General features: G+C 31.7%; 1 protein-coding gene across 2 annotated transcripts; it reads left to right on the top strand.

The window, feature by feature from the left end:
* The first annotated feature begins 5,139 nt into the window (after positions 1–5,139).
* LOC111708854 (G-protein coupled receptor Mth2) lies at positions 5,140–18,275 on the top strand. Of its 2 annotated transcripts, none has more exons than XM_023482358.1 (23): positions 5,140–5,236; positions 6,239–6,327; positions 7,181–7,275; positions 7,845–7,899; positions 8,542–8,594; positions 9,312–9,396; positions 9,856–9,900; positions 10,495–10,583; positions 10,907–10,985; positions 11,701–11,797; positions 12,196–12,236; positions 12,540–12,628; positions 13,031–13,067; positions 13,843–13,908; positions 14,965–15,067; positions 15,257–15,320; positions 15,924–16,037; positions 16,550–16,630; positions 16,717–16,787; positions 17,105–17,142; positions 17,607–17,730; positions 17,804–17,829; positions 18,060–18,275. In XM_023482358.1, exons 1-23 carry the CDS (start codon positions 5,155–5,157, stop codon positions 18,174–18,176), a joined length of 1,740 nt encoding a protein of 579 aa, XP_023338126.1. In that variant the 5' UTR covers positions 5,140–5,154; the 3' UTR covers positions 18,177–18,275. The 2 variants fall into 2 exon arrangements, with proteins under 2 accessions (XP_023338126.1, XP_023338127.1); XM_023482359.1 differs by having other exon boundaries at positions 18,064–18,153.
* Positions 18,276–18,397: the final 122 nt, after the last annotated feature.

The following is an 18,397-nucleotide window of genomic DNA, read 5'->3' as shown; positions in this document are numbered from 1 at the left end:
AAAAAAATTTTCGCGCTTCGCGCGAAATATTTCCCCCTAACCCCCCCTAACCAAATGTCTAGTTGTGCGCCTGCTTGGAACAATTAAGTAAAATAAGAATGTCCGCCCTGCCAAGTTTTCATGAAAAAAAACCGCAAATCATCTCATCACCATTATCCTATATCATTTCTATATCCTATATTTTTGCTACCCGTGGCCGAATTTAAAGAATTTAAGCGGCGGCTTAAATTTAAGCCGCGGCTCAAATTTAGTTGGTTTCACTTAAAATTGTATTCAATGTTTCAAGATTTAAGCCAGTGCTTAATTGAAACCGGTTTTTGGCGGATTTAAGACCCGGCTCAAATTCATTAAATTCGGACATCGATTACTTAAACTTTAGATATTTTAAACTATGAACTCTATGAACTCTATGTTAGATCAAATAATTAAATAAAAATTAATAAAATATCAAAGGTTTACATTTTCCGGTTGCAAAGGTTAGTGATTTAAAAATTTAAGTTTGTGGCATGAACTCAATTCCTTTGTTTCCCTCCTAGGTGATAATGTGATACGGTGCTGTGGTAATCATGGATTTATGACCCTGGCCACTTGTCCAGGTTAGCATAAGGTCACGGTGGACTAGGGTCAATTTGAATTCGAACCAGAGCGACCCCTTGTAACAGCCTTAGTGACGCGCAGTAAGTACCGCCTCGCCCGGCTATCCTATATTGGCGTGGTTTTAAATTTGATGGCACGGCCAGACTTTTTACAGCATCCAGCCTATCATATCATCTAGGTAACAAACGAAAAACTGTTGATTTCAAATACAGGGTGTCCCACGAAACATGACAGTTGGTAAATAATTTTTAATGTCGTCTTCCATACACTGTATTCGATATTAAAGACGTTATGCAGATTATTTCGTCTATGGTATTAATAACTTAACAGATGATGTTTTTGACAACAACCTCTGTATTTTCTGAAATTTGAACCTCAAACCCTTTTATTAGATAGAAGTACAATAGTCTAGCTCAGTTGTTCAAGATCTTGTCAGCAGGGCACGTTTCTTTCCAAAACTACAATGGACTATGCAGATGACATGACTGTTTACGTCCTGATTATCTATCAATCGTATTTGAGAGATCTAGCGGCCAAACTATCGTCCCCCAAAGTGCGTCAATACAAGAAATGTACTCAGCATTGAGAACTTTGTTTATACATGCTATTTATTTCCAGGGGGACGAAAAGACGAGTTGGTGAAAGAGGAGTACAATGGAGGTTTGGACAGAAATAGGCATAAACTTGAGGCACTATAGGATTTCCAGCCAAATGTGGAAATCATTTCGAGAAAATTTCGCATTTTTTTGCAAAACCTTCGCGAAAATGCATTTTTTGCAAAACAGATTAATGCGAATTTGAACAAAGCTAAAATTTTTGCAATCTTTCACGATATTGTTGGAGATTTTTTTCAACAAAATTCCGCATCGTTTTCGCTTCCTTTCGCTAAATTAATTATCCGAAAAAATTTTAAACTTCGCCAAAAAGTTTGCGAAAGACGAAAGAAAATTTCGCATTTTCGCTGGAAACCCGGAGGCAAAACCAATCGTTCGTTTACAAATGATTTGAAAAAACCAACAGATTTAAAATTTACAAAGTGCAGTGATATACAGGGTGTCCCACGAAACGTGACAGTTGGTAAATAATTTGGAATGTCTTCTTCCCTATATACTGTAAGAGAAATTAAAGCATTTTTGCATTTTTATCGTTCAATAAAATCTTTTACTAAAATATATTTTACTTTTAAATCAATTTTACTATAATATGACTACCATTAAATATTCCTTTAATTCTCTTTAGTGTTAAACAACTTAAGTAATTATGGAAGAAGGCATTTTAACATTATTCACCAACTGTCATGTTTCGTGGGACACCCTGTAGTAAAAGTAAATTTTTAAAGATTAATATTTGAAATATGTTACACTTCTCAGATTTATGTGGAGTCTGATCCAAAAAGCTCAGAAATCCGGAATGTTTGAAAAACGAATATATTAACAATACTCGACTTTATTTAGCACTGTTTTAAACATTTTCAACTGAACTATTTGGAAAAGGATCGAATATTGATCTCCATTCCTCTTTAATATCCTATGGTGGTCATATCCTGCAAAGATAATTTAATTGAGGGATCAAGCATTTTATCTGAAGTTTAAAAGTGCCCACATTAGATAATTGGATACCTGTCAACTATTTAGCTGGACTTGTGTAGTTTCTGCAAAATACAGGGTGTCCCAATAAACTTTGGAATTCAGTGACGAATTCAATATCGTCTTTTTAAATAATTGTTTGATTTAGTATAGTTATACCTACTGAGAAAGCTGTAAACTGTAAGAGTTTCGTCTGCTATGTTCACATTTTGTTTGTTTATGTTTTGACCGCATACGGTTGTACTTAGCAAAACAAGAAAATTGCAGTATACAAGGAGAGTAAACTTGTCCGTCTTCACTGTTCATCTTGCGAAGACATTACAGACACATCTTTACAGTCTTTTACCCTTTTCATAAAATAAACTCTAGCAGACATAATAATATTATGGCTTTTAAAATTAGGTATTACATTCCTAATTCATAACAAAGACGATATCCAATTCGTCACTGAATTCCCATGTTTTCTGGGACACCCTGTACATTATTAAACTATTAGCGTACATTATCACCAGCTTTACTCAGTAAAACCTTTATGTTAAGTACCAGTGTGTGTCCTGCATGATGCTGATAAGAGACGGCATGAGCTGAATATATCTTCAATACAGAACTCCTTCTGTCCTGATCACTGTCATCTGCAACACTTTAAAGGAATCAGATTTAATAACTCAACCAAAAAAGTTTGATTTGTAATAGTTAATATTTTACGTAATTCAATACATGAAAGAAACACTTAAGCCTCAAACTCTGCCATCATAATTTTTAGGGATTTCTTACAATGGTAGGCGATTTTATCAGTACAATGAAGACGACTTTCGATTTGAATTTTGATTAATATTAAGGTTTTAAACAGCATGGATAAAAATAAACATAGATGTCAAGAGAAGCTGTCAATTTAAAAAGCTTCTTTTTGAATATTGAATATTGAGTAGACGGGTAGAGAGGGAGGGCGGAGGGTGTAAAGTCTAATAAGGATATGAATAATAAACACTCAAGATAATTTTCAAATTTTTTAAAATGTTGTAGATTTCTTTGCATAAAATAATATCCAAATTTAAAGTTTATGATAAAATGAATTTATGTAGGTTTTTATGACATAAAAAGCAATTTACATTTTCAAAAATGTTAATTATTTAATTGGGTCTCCGATGAAAACTTTGGTGTCTCCGTTGACAATGTTGGGGTCTCCGGTATGGTAGCGGCTGGGGTCTCCGGTGGGACGGGGTCTCCGGTACCACTCTGATGATGCTGCTTTCTTCTTACACTCTTAAAGAGGCTTCAAGTTATCCTTCTGTTTTGGACTTCTTTTTAACCACATGTAGATCTGATTTTGTTAGAGGTTACAGAAGCAGATTTTAGAATTATTAACGAAAAAACCTTTTTTATTCCAGGAAACAGGTATTTGTATCTATATTATTAAAAGCAGCCTGACCAAATTAAATTCATTCCCTGCGATTTTAAAAAACATAGTTGAACTGTCATCTAAACCAAGCTCAAGTTCAATTATTCCAGGCTCTCCCCAGATCCTTTTTATATCATGTAATTTTCTATCGTCCTTATTGCCAATCAGGCAATATTCTGTCAACAAATGGTAGGCAATATTCTGTAGACATATTGTAGGCAATATCCTGTAGACATATAGTAGGCAATATTCCGTAGACATATGGTAGGCAATTTTCTGTAGACAAATGGTAGGCAAAATTCTGTAGACTATATTCTGTAGACATATGGTAGGCAATATTCTGTCGACATATGGTAGGCAATATTCTGTAGACATATGGTATACTATATTCTGTCGACATATGGTAGACAACATTCTGTAGACATATGGTATACAATATTCTGTCGACATATGGTAGACAATATTCTGTAGACATATGGTATACAATATTCTGTCGACATATGGTAGGCAATATTCTGTCGACATATGGTAGACAATATTCTGTAGACATATGGTAAGCAATATTCTGTAGACAAATGGTAGGCAATATTCTGTAGACATATGGTAGACAATATTCTGTAGACATAAGGTAGACAATATTCTGTAGACATATGGTAGACAATATTCTGTAGACATAAGGTAGGCAATATTCTGTAGACATATGGTAGGCAATATTCTGAAGACAAATGGTAGGCAAAATTCTGTAGACATATGGTAGGCAATATTCTGTAGACATATGGTAGGCAATATTCTGTCGACAAATGGTAGGCAATATTCCGTAGACATATGGTAGGCAATATTCTGTAGACAAATGGTAGGCAATATTCTGTAGACATATGGTAGGCAATATTCTGTAGAAATATGGTAGGCAATATTCTGTAGACATATGGTACATATGGTAGGCAACATTCTGTAGACATATGGCAGGCAATATTCTGTAGACATATGGTAGGCAATATTCTGTCGACATATGGTAGGCAATATTCCGTAGACATATGGTAGGCAATATTCTGTAGACATATTGTAGGCAATATTCTGTAGACATGTGGTACATATGGTAGGCAACATTCTGTAGACATATGGCAGGCAATATTCTGTCGACAAATGGTAGGCAATATTCTGTAGACATATGGTAGACAATATTCTGTAGACATATGGTAGGCAATATTCTGTAGACATATGGTAGGCAATATTCTGTCGACATATGGTAGACAATATTCTGTAGACATATGGTAGACAATATTCTGTAGACATATGGTAGGCAATATTCTGTAGACATATGGTAGACAATATTCTGTAGACATATGGTAGGCAATATTCTGTAGACATATGGTAGGCAATATTCTGTAGATTATATATTTTTGAATATCTGCCTATCACTGAGGGCCGGAGGGCAATATAAGTATTAAAAATAGATAGATAGAAAGTGAGGCAGGTACAGTAAAATCTCCATGCACCGGATTGACTTCTTGTATGTATATACCAATCAGTTTTCCAAACCAAACAATTTTAAATTCCAAATCTAAAAAAACCATGTGTAGGTGGAAGCTGGAGGTGTATGCATGCTCTTGTTCGTCTCCTAGAGATGTTGCTGTTACAGCTCGCAAACAGCTAAGTAAGAAACTCTGAACTTAAAGTTTATTTTAACTTTTTCCTGGTTCTTTTTCGCGGCACATAATGGCACTTATTTGATGTGAGGCTATTCTCTGATTAAATTAGAGCCTGGAATTTTTTATCATCTATGTAAAGTTTTAATTTAGATATTTGGTTGTTTTAAAAAATATATGGATTACGCAAGAATCTTAGATGTCAGATTGATTTGATCACATACCCACTTTGTATCATATATACTATTTGAGAAAGAATTTGTGTATAAGGATATTTTCATCCCAGAAAGTGACCCTCCATGCACAAATGGCTATGATGCCTGAGATGTGATTTTAAAAGCTTAAACCCCAGTAAAACCTGGTCCTTGCGTCTGCTTAGACCCAAGTAAAGCACAAGTCAAGACCTGGATGGCCTTGAGTTTAGTAAAAACCAACCATCTTGGGTTTTTCTCTCTTTAAGGCTCAAGTCTTAAGCCGCTGAGATCGTAAATTCGTAAAATCTTTTATATTTGTACATTTAAAATCTCGAGAATTATTTGTGGTGTCAAATTTTATCAAATATATAAAATAAACATACTACGAACATAATGTTTCTACATTTTCGAAATTTTCATCTCCTTGTCACAGCTGATCTGATGGCATTCTGTCTGCTACAGAGAGAAAGCTTGCTAAATAGTCTCTCATTGGTCGAATCAGAACCAATCCTGACTTGGGTTCTATCTAAGCCCGAGTTTGGGTTCTACTTGGGTTTAAGCTTTTAAAATCTCATCTCTGCTTTACAACCTTTGACTCTACACTACAGTGCATGAACTCAAGACAGTAAATATTAATAAAATTTCTGTAGAATGATAAGGATAAGTCCGACATCCTTGACCAGTCAAAGGTCTGAAGGGTTATGTAAGGAATAAAGCATGCCATTCTTTAAATGGAGGGTCACTTATTACGCTTGTAAATTCCTTGAAAAAGTAAACAAAAAGATTAGATTGTATTGTAAACTAAAGTTGAATAAGGTGAAGTTCCGATATGTTGTCCAGTCGACAGCTACCTAGAGATCAGTGTTTCAAACACATTCAAGTGTGTCCAGGAGACAAAGAACATGGTTAGTAAATCATCTCTAGGAATCTTTGTTTGATCGTTTGTATGTTCCGATCATAACTCAGGATCCCCTAGAGCGATTTGCCTCAAATTTTGATTGGGGCACTCATGAAGATCCATATGGGTTTTTGTGTAGGTTTAAAAACTCTAAGTTTAGTAAGTTCACTTTTTTAGGGAAAGTAAAGTTTCCAGTTAAAGCTGGGTTTCCAAGCTTGTTCATTATCAAGATAATAATTTTAAAAGTTCTTCTTTAAATTTCTTTAGAAAGGGTTTTCACTCAGTTTCGGAACAAATCTGCGATTTTTTTTGGTTCAATCTTCTTTGGATCAATTCTGTGATGAAAATGTCTTAGGGAACCATTCTTGAAGTTGTTCAAATGCAAAACTACTTAGGACTTTTGAAAAAAAATTAAACCTTTTTTAATCAAACTTCAAATCACTGAACCCTATACTAGCTCCACAGTAGAAGGTAGGTGCAATATGCTGAAAAAGGAGAAAACATTGATTTTTTCAGAAACAATTTGATATTGAATAATTGTTCCATAAACTTATATATGCATGTCATACCTAGTTATGTGTACCTCTAGGGGGTAAATACATTTGGAATTTGGTTCTGCCCTTTGTAAGGGAAGGTTATTAGTGATGTTTTTACAGCTTTAGGAAATGTTTTGTAAGATCTTGAGGGTGAAAAATTAAAGCAATTTGATGCAACCCTCAGAATTGATTCTCAGACAGGGTATAAAATCAAATCGATCGTTTTATGTAAATTGTTTTATATAACTTATTTGCCTTTATTTGTCTTTTAATTCAATATAATCTTAATATTTTAATAATTGATATAATGCTAATGGTTTACAGGAAGACCTGTTTGAATTTCCAGTCTCAACCCCCAACTGCACTTGGACAAATAGACATGAATTTGAAGTTATTGACTTGGAAAAAGTTAATCAAAGGTATTTCTATACATTTCTGGGGTGCATATTTTCAGAATTATTTGGAAATAACAGTTATTATTCCATCCTTCCGGTAGCGTCTGATCCAATCAGGGTTCAGTCACATGTTATGATTTTTAGTGACCATTCAGAACCAACAGAAATTGTATTGGCGCTGCGGTAACATCTTTCTTCCTATCTATCTCATCATCCAATTAGAGATAAATTCTGAAATCAGTGCTAAACAGTCAACCGAAGTGAAACTAAAGTGTTCCTTTTTATCAGGAGAAAAATGGAAAATTTACACATTAATGTTAAAATGAGTAACGCCTAATTTGACCAAACTAAAGTGTTTCTTTTTATCAGGAGAAAAATGGAAAATTTACACATTAATGTTAAAATGAATAACGCCTAATTTGACCAAACTAAAGTGTTCCTTTTTACCAGGAGAACAATGGAAAATTTACACATTAATGTTAAAATGATTAACGCCTAATTTGACCAAACTAAAAAAACTCTTCTTATTTATTTTGAGATTATTATTTAATAGTTAATATTTTGGGATTAAAAATATTTTTTTTTGGTTTCAGCTCAGATATCTTCTGTGTTGGAGCAGTCAAACAACATGGAGAATCTGTGTATCAGGTTAGATTTAATATAGAAGCTTTCAGTTTAAAGTTTAATTATGTGGTAAAATTTATACAGTGAAACCGGAGTATAGAATACTGATGGACAGTTTGTACAGAACCCTTATCATTGAACATAAAGGTTAACATGTACATTTAAAGAAGAGGGGGATTTTTGTAGACGGTCATTTTAAGCATGAATGAAAATGCAGAAACCAATTAATGTACATTTGTCAATTCATTTTTCTAACTCCTTGTGCAAAGTTCAAATATTCAAGAAATATTTAGCATATTTAGCAAAATGAAAACCATGACGCAAAACATCGGAAGAATTAATCAAATGTCGTCTTGACAATTTTTCAATGAGTTTTATACTATATTTCGTAAATTTCAGTATTTGCGAAAATAAATAAATAGCCATGAATATGCGGGAACAGTTTTAAAGAGCTCCATATAATCATTTAATTAAAAAACTAAATATCTGCAACATTCCATTATCAGAAAGTGAAGAATACGACATTTGATGAATTCTTTCGATGTATTCGTTATTAAGGGTTTCACTGTAGTTTAGTGTTATGGGCTAGGTTTCTAAGTTTTGTTTTAAAGTTTTGTTTTAGGCTCACTTATGCTTTGTTTTGATATTAAAAATTGATTTTTATAGATTAGAGGAATTCAGTGTCGGTTGGTTTGTGATGGTAAAACACCATGTGTCAGGTATGTTTCCAGTAGAGATGAGCACTTTCGACTGTTTTTCAATTTGTTTATTAATTGTTGTTTAACAGTCCACATTGTTTCTTATCTTTCAATTTGTTCAGTTTTAATTTATGTTTGTTTATTCACTATATGTGTTCATTAATTAAAGTAAATATTAATTTATGTTTGTTTATTCACTATATGTGTTCATTAATTAAAGTAAATATTTTTTCGTTAGTTAAATTTAGGATCATCCTTAACAAATTTTTAAGTTCAGAAAAAAGAAGGACCAGATCTAGTTCCTGGGGATTATTCAATCACAAATTTAAAATTCCAAAAAATTGTTACTAATATTTAAAATATTTAAATGACTATTTAACAAAGAATATAATATTTACAAATTTATCAATTGTCAATTTACTTTATGGTTTATATTTTTATTATTTATTTTATTGTTACTAAAGATTTATTTCTTCAATATATACCCGGTTTTAACAAACCAAAAGGTTTTTAATTTTAATTATTATATTAAAGCATTTTTAAGTCATTGAAATTTTATGTTGTTTTTTGCCATTTTTAACTTTGCCATAAATTAAGGTTTGATTTTCTTGTTTTTAAGAAAAAACTGGATAATTGAAATTATAGTTTACTTCGGATTTTTACAATAAACAGGGTTACATTATCCAACCTGTAAAAACAATGTTTAAATTTTGGTTTTTATGACCCACCTTGATGTAGGCGTTGCGGGAATAATGGTACTTGGTGGGATGACAGTGGATGGTCAATTGATCAAACCCCAGAAGAGAAGGATTATTTTAAAAAGGAATTCATTCCGAATTTTTTTTAAATGAACATTTTGCCAGCATTTTTCAAATTTAGGATTTCCTTTTTTTTCTGTAGTTAACATGGATCAGGAAGACAGGATGCAGGGTTGACACATACCAGGCACCTGACAAGTCAGTACATAAAGTTTGAAAGTTTTTTAATTCCACAATGCTCATGTAAAAATGCCCGATATGCCTAGAGAAAGAAAATTTTGTCAGGGGTATTAAAAATTGTAAAAAATATTTCATAGAATCCCCTGAGTTAGTCTGCCTCATGATATTTTGAAGAGCATGTTTGTGTTTTTACCTATGCAACAAAAACACATTTTCTCATTATCATACAAATGGACCCTTTTATAATACTGCACCGTGACTCATTGCAACTATACCCTTCCTTGCCAGTCACTTCCTTTCAAACTTAAAAGCATATAAACAATTCTGAATGATTTGTCTCACAGAACAACATTCATGTTGAATATGGAATAGTGTCTAAAGATCCTATGGTAAGTATTCATTTGCCCGAGAGCAGACTGAATAAATTGCAAGAGATTGTTAAACTATACCAGAGTCAGTTCAACAACAAATCTTTAATGACTATTTCAACTTGATGTTTAATTTTTAAACTATCCTATATTGACTAAGAGTCAAGTTCTGCTTCAGTCAATAGCTTGATGAACCTGATATTTGTGGCACTCTAGTCGGGTTGAATTGAAGACAAATTCAATCAATTTGGTCCTGGAGCATATATTCTGATCAATTGATTCGAATCCTTCACAATCACACAAATCAATTGTTATAGCTTATAAAAGATAGTTTTACATTAATGAGAGTAATTAATAATCTTTATAAAAAAGTAGACATGGTTTTTTTTTCTGCTCTCATATAGGTATTAGTTTTATTTTTATCTTCCATATCATGCTCATGAATTTGAATTTGAAATTCTAGTTTTTACAAAATTGCCAGAACTAGGGATAGATAACAGAAGAAGAGGAATTAAAATGAAGGAGAGAAATGAAGACAAGAATAATTGGAGTATTTCTGTATTATCTGTCTGTACAAAAATAATAAATGTTAATAAAAATCATTTGTTTATTTAGATGGATATGATGATCTTATATCCCCTGGGATCCTGCTTAGATAAGTTTATTCTTGATGTTAACTCCAGCAGTCTTTACCTACCAGCCAGGTTATTTACAATTGCTTTTAAACTTTTTTAAATGCTTTTTAAAAAGAACTTATCCATTGCAATGTGGATCTTGATCTTGTTTCCAATCTTCTTTGTAATAGGATAGGACTGGACTTTCTATTGCCATAACAATGGTCAGTAGTCCAGATTTGTGTTTTTGGTGCATTCAGATATTTTCTATTTTTGGATTTAGATTCATACATTTGCACATTTATGCGGAGCCAGATCCAAATCCAATCTTACTTTTAAGTCTTCAGTTTATTTTTTTGTCCATCACAACAGAAACAGTTTAAAACTGATTAACTATAATACTTAATGTTAAGAAATACTACATTGCACTATGGAGAATTTTGTCTAGCCCCACGTAATCCAGGAAACAGGAAAGGAGGTTTATTTCTCCAGGTATATTGATTGATTGAATCCAGGTATATTGATTGATTGAATCCAGCTATATTGATTAATTGAATCCAGCTATATTGATTGATTGAATCCAGCTATATTGATTGATTGAATCCAGCTATATTGATTCATTGAATGATTTATCAATTGATCAATTGATTGATTGGTTGATCGATTGGTTGATTAATTGATTAAAATTTATGCTTTTCTTAATCATATTGAAACCATATTTTTTTCATGGTTACAGATTTAGATTGGGGGTTTAAACCTCTTTGCTCAACCAGAATTTAAATTTTTGATTGCAAAAACTGAGGAAGTTTTTAGGGATTTTATGGTTAACGAGGATTAAAAACGTATTTTAAAATGACCTGCTGCACTTTTAAAGTGGCAGGTCTACTTAAAATGATACCTTTTAAACCTGGGTTAGGATGATGCAGATTCTTTTATTCTTAAAGCTGAAAATTGAATTCTGGAGGACTCAAGGTCAAGGTTGCAGACATAGAAATAAGAATATCTATATCCCTGAATAGAGACAGGTTTAAAGGGTAACATTGTAAATGAGGCATGCTCCTCTTTTTTAAATTGAGGGTCACTTTAAGTCCATCAGCTCTACAGTCCCTTCAAGATTTCTTCCTTGTTATTGCATTTGTTTTGTCTCATATTGTATTCAGCATGGTTTCCTTCTGTACATATTAGGATATTATTATATACTCTTCAGGCAAATATGCTGTTAGAGGAGAGCAGTGGAAAAGTACAGAAATATCAAGCATATATTCTTCTAATATCAGTAGTTTGTCTTATTATCACAATCATCGGTAAATACAAATAATAGAAACAAATGTTAAATATAAATATCTAAAGAATGGCCATATTTCATGTAACTCTTCATTTAAATTCTAGAGAGGCCATGTCCATGTCCATGTCCAATTCAGAGCGGTATCATTTTTGTCTGATCAAGAATGCAGAAGATATCCATAATCTTATCTTTGTAAATTGATTATTGTAGTTTCTCTATTAAGAGTTTTGTGGCCATTTAAGAAATTTTGAGAATCAAGCACTTTACAAGCTAGAGAAAATGTTCTACATTATTGACCAGATAAAGTCTGAAAGGGTAACGGTGTGAATTTGGAATGTCTCTCTTTAGATGGATGGTCATTCGAAATTACAACAAAAATCCTATTAATGAAAATAATTACTTTATTTTTTATTTTAGTGTATTCTGTTTTACCGGTCATGCTTAATAACTATTTCAAGGTTAGCAGCTCCTTGGACCAACATTATTATTCGCCTTATTTTATTGAGAACATAGTTACTCCAAAACTTCTAAACTTTTAAAATCTGAAACTTCAAAACTTCAAACTTTATTTAAAACAGGATTTACCCAGGACCTGGCATTGATTAGACACTCATAATGGTCCTTTAACATTTTACATTAGTCTTTTTGTTGTTGACCATATAGCATTTGACCCTATGTCAGTGAATCTTAGATTGACATATAGCTAAAGTACTGCGAGCAAAAATTACAGTATCAATAAGACTACTTGGTTAATCTTTTAGATAATGCTTAATTTTGCAATCTCCATGCTTGCTGGTTTTCTCTCCCTAACAGCAGTAAAGATGAAACCTTGGTTTGCTCATGAATACAGGCAGGATTAGAATTTGATGTCAGCCAAAATTGGTCGTTTGAAATATAGCATGAAAAAAATATTTTAGATGATCGAAATTTGTTTCCCCTTGGCCTTAAAGGGAGTGTTTGCGAAAAATGAAAGGGGGTACAGGGTTAATGCGATAAAAAAGCGCTTTTGATCACTACTAATCTTACTTCTATCTGTTGCGTCAATAAGGAGAAAATTGTTAAAGACGTCTCATACCAAATAACTTAGCGTCCATACAAATTGAGAAAATTGCAACATACGACTTAGACCGTAAAAAATTAATTTAATTTCAAACAAATCATTCAGATATTACAACCTTTAGTCATCGATCATCTTTCGCCACATTTTTTGCGAACACTCCCTTTAAAGAACTTAAATTCTATTATTCTGTAGTGTTGCCACCTGTAAATTTTTGGGATACTTTAATCAGGAATAGATTTAATTTACCTTAGCAGCAGAACTATAAATTACTATTTTTAAGATAAACTTCTTATTGATTAATTTACATCACATATCTATAATTTTCGTCTTGTTTTTTGATCAAAAATACATTTTACATTTTTCACTTTTGTGCTTTTAGATATATTAAGTTTTTAGGGCGCTTCACGCCCATCTTCTATTTCAACTTTTAATTGTGGCTTTATCGGTGAGCATCTTCTCTTTGTACAGTATATAACAAAAACAAAGAAAAGTTTGAGGATTTCATCATATTTTTTTGCGCATTTTCAAAATTTTACAAAAGTGAAAAACTTTTAAACATAAATTTTAAAATTTTTGATCATTCATAAACCTTCCCTGGGGTCACATGAGGTCCCACACAAAATTTGGGCCTGATTGGTTCAGCCGTTTTGTCGTTTATTGGACAAAAAAAAATAGACAAGACAAGCGAAAGGAATTGAGTTTTTGCCACAAACTCTGATTTTATAATTATTATATCTTTTCAACCCTATGTTGTAGACCTTAGATTTTTCAAACTGTGAATTATGTTGGATCACATAATCTAAGTTTGAAATATCAAAGGGTTACAACATCAGGTTGCAAAGATAAAAAGATTAGAAAACCAGAGTTTGTGGCAAAGACTAAATTCCTTTATATATCTATTTTAAGGATACATTTTTTTCCTGCAAATTTTAATTATCTGAATTTCATTTTCTGGAACATTTAGTATTTTCTTGTTTTTCTAAATTTAAGCTATTTTTCTGAAGTTTTTTCTGATTGCAATGTTCACCTGGATGACCATGATGAGCTATGAAATTTTTAAACAGATAAAGGTTAAAAAACTAATATAAGCATGATAAAAAATCAGTCATTTTCTTTCTCTTAAAGAACAGGACATATTCTCTCAGGGCTGTTGTGTTAGGTAAAATCTACCAAATTGCTAAATTTAATTATTTAATCTCCTGTTCAACGAAATGACCAACCTTAAATTCCCTCCTTTTTTAATTCCAGGGAGGATAATTACTTATCCTCCCTATTTACAGGGAGGATAATTACTTATCCTCCCTCTGTGATCCATACAGATTTAATTCAAGATCTAGATCAAAAAATTAAATATTCTTCCATATGTATTAGTAAGAAATAAGAGAATTAAAATCATAATTGATAGTTTTATTGATTTCATTATTATTTTATCCCCCACGGTTGGTTATTTCGTTGAACAGGAGATTAAACGATAAATTACTACTTAACCGGGAGTTTTCATGAGGATAATTAAATTGAGGGGAAACCACTTAGCCTTGGGCCTCCTCGACCTTTTTGGGGTTCTAAACCTCCCTCGCTACGCTCGTGAGGTTTAGAACTCCAAAAAGGTCTTGGAGGCCCTCGGCTAAGTGGTTTTCCCCTCAATTTAATTACCCTCCCTTAATCTCTCGGTTAATTAATTAATTAATAATTATAATTATGAGAGGGTGAAAAAAGGTCTGAATGGAAGAAAAAAAGAAACGCAATAAAATGTTTGATAACAGTTTGATTTTTTTTCATTAATATCCTTTATCTTCTGCCGTAGAATAAGATTTTTTTTAAACTTCTCATGTATAATATTTGTTTCAAAACCAAAAAAAAACTTTAAAGATCATTCCACAATAGACTTAAGCTAGTAGGGTAAGTCAATAGGTACAAGGAGTAGGTTCGGTTTGAATTAAATTTTACCTTATTCCTTCGTAATATTGTCTGTCTACAGGGTAGGGATTATACTGAAAGAGAGTAAGTGCATAGAAAGCATAGTAAGTCAAATATTCTTTTACTTTTTTTTTGAGCCCCATTGTAAAAGTCCTCGTGATAAACACTAGCCTAAGAAGCTTGTCAAATCTGTGAGATCTTTATTATAGGGACTAAAGCAGAAGATAGGCCGTGGAAACCTAAAGCAGTTGACTAAAAAGCTAATGGTTGGATATGGTGTTCCCTTTTTAATAGTGTTTTCTGCTGTTGTAGGTATGACAATGACAAAGTACACATTTAAGTTTAAGGGAATTCTCAAATAATCATTAGACATAATTTTCACAATTTTAACGTTTGCTATTGTTTATTTAATCAAAACAAAATGTGTTCTGCTAAATTTTGAATACTCATAAAATATGAAATATCAAACAAAAATAAATTCTTAAATCTAATTTTTTTAAGTTGATTTTTCTGCGGAAGGAACTGAGGAAGACTGTGGACTTCTCCGCCCAAAGTTTGGAATTAGGTCAATACATAGAAGACAGTTGTAAGAGAATGACAAAACTTTTAAATTCTAACTAAATCTGAGCTCAAGGTTCTGGTCTCAAATAAACAAGTTAAAAGCATAGAAGATATTTTATTTATCTTTGAAACTGACACAATATAAATCTTTAAAAACTAAGTACTAGGAAGAACATACATGAATATTCTGGTCATAGGAAACTATTATGTGAATTATCAAAATTATCAAAATTCAATGCTTTTAACCTCCTCGGATACTAAACAAACACTGAGGCATCTATTCTTGTTTACAAATTCCCCACAGAGAGAACTGGTTTCAATATGTACGCAGAGGATATGTAACTGCAATTAACTTTCATTGCATTACATTCTTGCGTATTGTCAGCTATCATAGATTATACAAAAGTCAGAGAATAAATTTACTGCTCTATTTTAAAATTTTGTTAAAATCAAGATTAAAAAATAAATGTTAAGAAATAATTCCAATTAAAAGTATAATAAATATTGGAATTCTTTCCCCTAAAATGCTACATACTTCTTATATATTGTTAGTGCAATTTTTAAGTAAAGGATTATTAAAACATATTTCTAATATAAAATATTTTAGGTTTTGTACATTCAATAATCGTGATGATAAATTTTTCTGGCTTCTTCTTCCAATTCTCATTATGCTAATCCTCAACACTCTTATGTTCATCTATATTGTTACAGAAATATGCAGGTTAAGAGGAAGATCTGAAAACATTTAATAAACCATATCAATTTAACAATCAATTTTAAAACTTTTAAAATGCACTTTAAAGTTAAAAGGGAATTCAAAGTGACTTCCATTTAAAGAGGAGCATGCTGGTAACTGTTAAATCTGATCAATGTTTTAGAAGACATCATCCTTTTTTTGCTTAAAAAGTTTTTAATTCTAAAAATTAATGCATTGTTCTACCTGCACTGATATCTGGAAGTCACTTTTATCATTTGATAGAGAATTCAATATTAAAATATATCTAGGTTTAATTAGAAACACATAGATTAATTTGTATAACCTTTGTGAATCAGACATGGCACTCTATAAATGAAGAGTCACTTTTTTCTGTTGATAAGATTTTGGAATTGGTAATTTTTTTCTGATATTGTCCTTTCTTACATGTGTTTTCATTTTGCTTTTAGGAAAACAAAACAGTGAACTGTTAAACCTTATATGAGATTTCAGGTTTATGTAACAATGCACATTTTTAGAAATGCTTCAGTGCGTAATGATTTCCGATCTGGAGGAGTGAATAGGAAGGAACAGATTGATAAAATGCTTCTCTATCTAAGGTTTCCCCCTTAAAGACATCTTGTTTATTTACACTTTAGACATATTTCTAAGAATAAAGAGTTAAAAATCTTGTGACTATTTTTAGACTGTTCTTTGGTATGGGATTTGTTTGGTATTTTGAGATTTTGAGCTTCCTACTGGATACACCAAACTCAGGTTAATCTTTTTTTAGATTATATATTTTCCAAACAATTATCCTATAATTAGTTCAAGTATTCATTCCTCTCTCTTATCTTAATGAAAAAGTATAAAGTCACTGAACCACACAGAAGTGCATAGTAAAGAACTGGTTCAACCATGTCTCGCTATTGTATTGGAACTGCCTAATGTTGGTTCAAATTTTAATCACTGTTTCAAATGCTTTCTCAATCTTTAACTTTGAATCAGTGGTTCTAATTGGAACAGTGCAGCAAGGTAGTTGAAATTCATTAAATTAAACTTAAAGAGCTCTTCCTAATTCTAATTGTTTTTAGACTGGACTTGGTTCCCTGATACACTCAACATGCTACAGGTTTTTAAAGAATAAAATCTTCCCAGGAGCTTGTTTTAGTCTTCAAACCAAACTCTGCTTATAAATGGTTTAACTCTAAGAATGTAAAGTCTAGTAAATTTCCGGATTTTACATGAATATAAGCATTTTTTATCAGTTGCTCACAAGTAAAGAAGTAAGTGAAAAAATAAAAAGATATTTTGATTTGTTAACTACTTATATTTTGAAATTTATGTATCATAATATTTTAAAGATTTAACCTATAAAAATAATTGAATTATTTATGCTTTTAGTGGTATGATTTACATTTACTCTTTGCCCTTGGTCATTAAGCATTTTAAACCATTTACTCAGAAGCTACAAATATAAGTACATTTAGTAGTAATTGAATTCAAATTTGATTTAGCCCATCTCACTTTTTCATTTTCCGCAAACACTCCATTTGACTATCATAAAGATTTAAAATTAAAACGTATTTTGTATAGGGAGTATGGGTCTTTATTACATTTGTGTGCAAGCGTAATGTTTTGAATATAATCATGAAGAAAAAAGATCGTCTCTATGTTTCCCTTCGACGCAGCACAATAGGAGACAATGGAGAAATAAAAGGTTAAAATCACTTCTCATTTAATCAGATTTTCAAAAAATATCTAAATTTGTTTTTATAATTTTTCTTTTTCAGTTAAACTATCTGAAATAAGAGGCCAGGTAATGATGACAATTAGAATATTTTCTTTTCTCCAGTTCTATAATTCTCAAATAGATATCTAATTGATTAAAAATCAATAAGATAACTGATTGCAAAAAAATCTGTTAACTACAGGAGAAAAATTAAAATAAAACAAAAAGTAGAATTATTGTTTTAAACCCTTTTTACTTTTTTGCTATATATCCCGCTAATATATCTTTGAAAAGATGACCTTGTTTGTTGTGTTAAGAAAGAAGTGACCTCTGTTCTATCTACCAGAGTAAGTGCTTCCATCTATGATCTTGATCCATCAACTACCAAGAGTCAAAAACAGCAGCAGCAGCAGTCACAGCAGCAGCAGCAGTAGCTGCTGTCACAGAATCAGTTGCAATAATGACTTTATAGATGTTACATTGTTACATTGTAAACATATATACTTGTAAATACACATAATACCTTGATTTTATATCTAGTCTATATGTATGACACTTTCATTATGGTCCTATGTTAGTCCTATGATATGACTACAAGAAAAACAATTTGACAGCTGCAAGGAACCATGCACATTGAATTAATGGAAGATAATAA

The sequence above is a fragment of the Eurytemora carolleeae genome, unplaced genomic scaffold (genome assembly GCF_000591075.1).
Source record: "Eurytemora carolleeae unplaced genomic scaffold, Eaff_2.0 scaffold588, whole genome shotgun sequence".
NCBI classification, from domain to species: Eukaryota; Metazoa; Arthropoda; class Copepoda; order Calanoida; family Temoridae; genus Eurytemora; species Eurytemora carolleeae.
Note: the sequence above shows the minus strand (reverse complement) of the source record. Positions and strands in the feature narration are given on the sequence as shown.

What these genes read in the sequence shown, in the direction of transcription:
- LOC111708854 (XM_023482358.1), top strand. Translation starts at nt 5,155, where the DNA reads ATGTGTAGGTGGAAGCTGGAGGTGTATGCATGCTCTTGTTCGTCTCCT. An exon ending in TTGGAAAAAGTTAATCAAAG is followed by an intron (nt 7,276 to 7,844) that starts GTATTTCTATAC and finishes TTTTGGTTTCAG; the next exon opens with CTCAGATATCTTCTGTGTTG. An exon ending in TGCTTAATAACTATTTCAAG is followed by an intron (nt 12,237 to 12,539) that starts GTTAGCAGCTCC and finishes TTAATCTTTTAG; the next exon opens with ATAATGCTTAATTTTGCAAT.